The 1,117-nt window shown below is 49.4% G+C and overlaps 1 protein-coding gene across 1 annotated transcript in view; it reads right to left on the reverse strand.

The window, feature by feature from the left end:
- Window positions 1-278: 278 nt before the first annotated feature.
- Window positions 279-1,117, reverse strand: part of EMH_0026390 (uncharacterized protein) — a gene marked incomplete at both ends in the record, with an annotated part of 2,848 nt that continues 2,009 nt past the window's right edge. Inside the window, one exon of the mRNA XM_013502606.1 lies at window positions 279-321. Within this exon, the coding sequence (XP_013358060.1) occupies window positions 279-321 (43 nt within the window). The remainder of the gene's footprint in view (window positions 322-1,117) is intronic.

Genomic DNA, 1,117 nt, shown 5'->3' on the forward strand with positions numbered 1-1,117 from the left:
TGTTGTTGCAGTTGCTGCTGCTGCTGCTGCTGCTGCTGCATTCTGTTTCCCCTCATCTCCCTCTTGTGTATCCGTTATATCTTCCACTTGCATGCGTTTCTCCTGCTGCTTCTGCTGCTGCTGCTGCTGCTGCTGCTGCTGCTGCTGTTTGTGCTGCAGCAAGTCCTGTATAGCAGCAGCAGTTTGCTGCGGAGAAGCAAAAAGAAGAGCAGCAGAAAAGAGAGACAGTCTCCGTCGCTGAATGTCTGTCTCCCCCGGGGGGTCCGCCAGCCTTGTCTTTACTTTTTCTTTTTCTCGGTTAGCCTGAAAACGACGCAGTATCTATACACCAGCAGCAGCAGCAGCAGCAGCAGCAGCAGCAGCAGGAGCAGCAGCAACAGCAGCAGGAGAAAGAGCAGCAGCAGCAGCAGCAGCAGGAGAAAGAGCAGCAGCAGCAGCAGCAACAGCAGAAATTTGAGGGGTATAAGCTTTGGGGCTTGCAGCACAAATTATATTAATGCATGCACACAGCAGCAACAGCAGCAGCAGCAACAACAGAACAGCAGCAGCAACAAAACAACAGCAGCAGCAGCATATGAGTGTGGGTGCTCTATCCTTTGTATATAGCAGCAGATGAGGAATCACAACAAAACAATAAAAACAGCAGCAGCAGCACCACGACAGCAGCAGCAGCAGCACCACGACAACGGCAGCAGCAGCAGCACCACCCCACCACCCCAGCAGCAGCAGCAACAGCAGCAACCTACGAGCGTGGGTGCTCTATCCTTTGAGTGTGTATGACAGAAGATAAGGGGTCTGCCTGCATCCCAGTCCGTATGTAGATTGGGGTGTATAGTGAGACAAGGAAGATGAAAGGGTTTGCTGCAGCTTTGGTAGCAGCACTGTGCTGGGGCTGGGCCGCAGTGGTGACAGAGGAGACACCGCAGACGAGAGCGTGGCTCCTCTATACATATACACCGCAGCTTGTCTTTACACACAACACCACATACTGATAAAGCACAACGAATGTGAGCCCATATACGCGGCTGCATGCATACACACACACACAAAAAAAAAGTTTTTTTTTTTTTTTTTTTTTTTTTTTTTTTTTTTTTTTTTTTTTTTTTTTTTTTTTTTT

Source organism: Eimeria mitis, genomic scaffold, assembly GCF_000499745.2.
Source record: "Eimeria mitis Houghton genomic scaffold, Emh_scaff970, whole genome shotgun sequence".
In the NCBI taxonomy this organism is placed as follows: Eukaryota; Apicomplexa; class Conoidasida; order Eucoccidiorida; family Eimeriidae; genus Eimeria; species Eimeria mitis.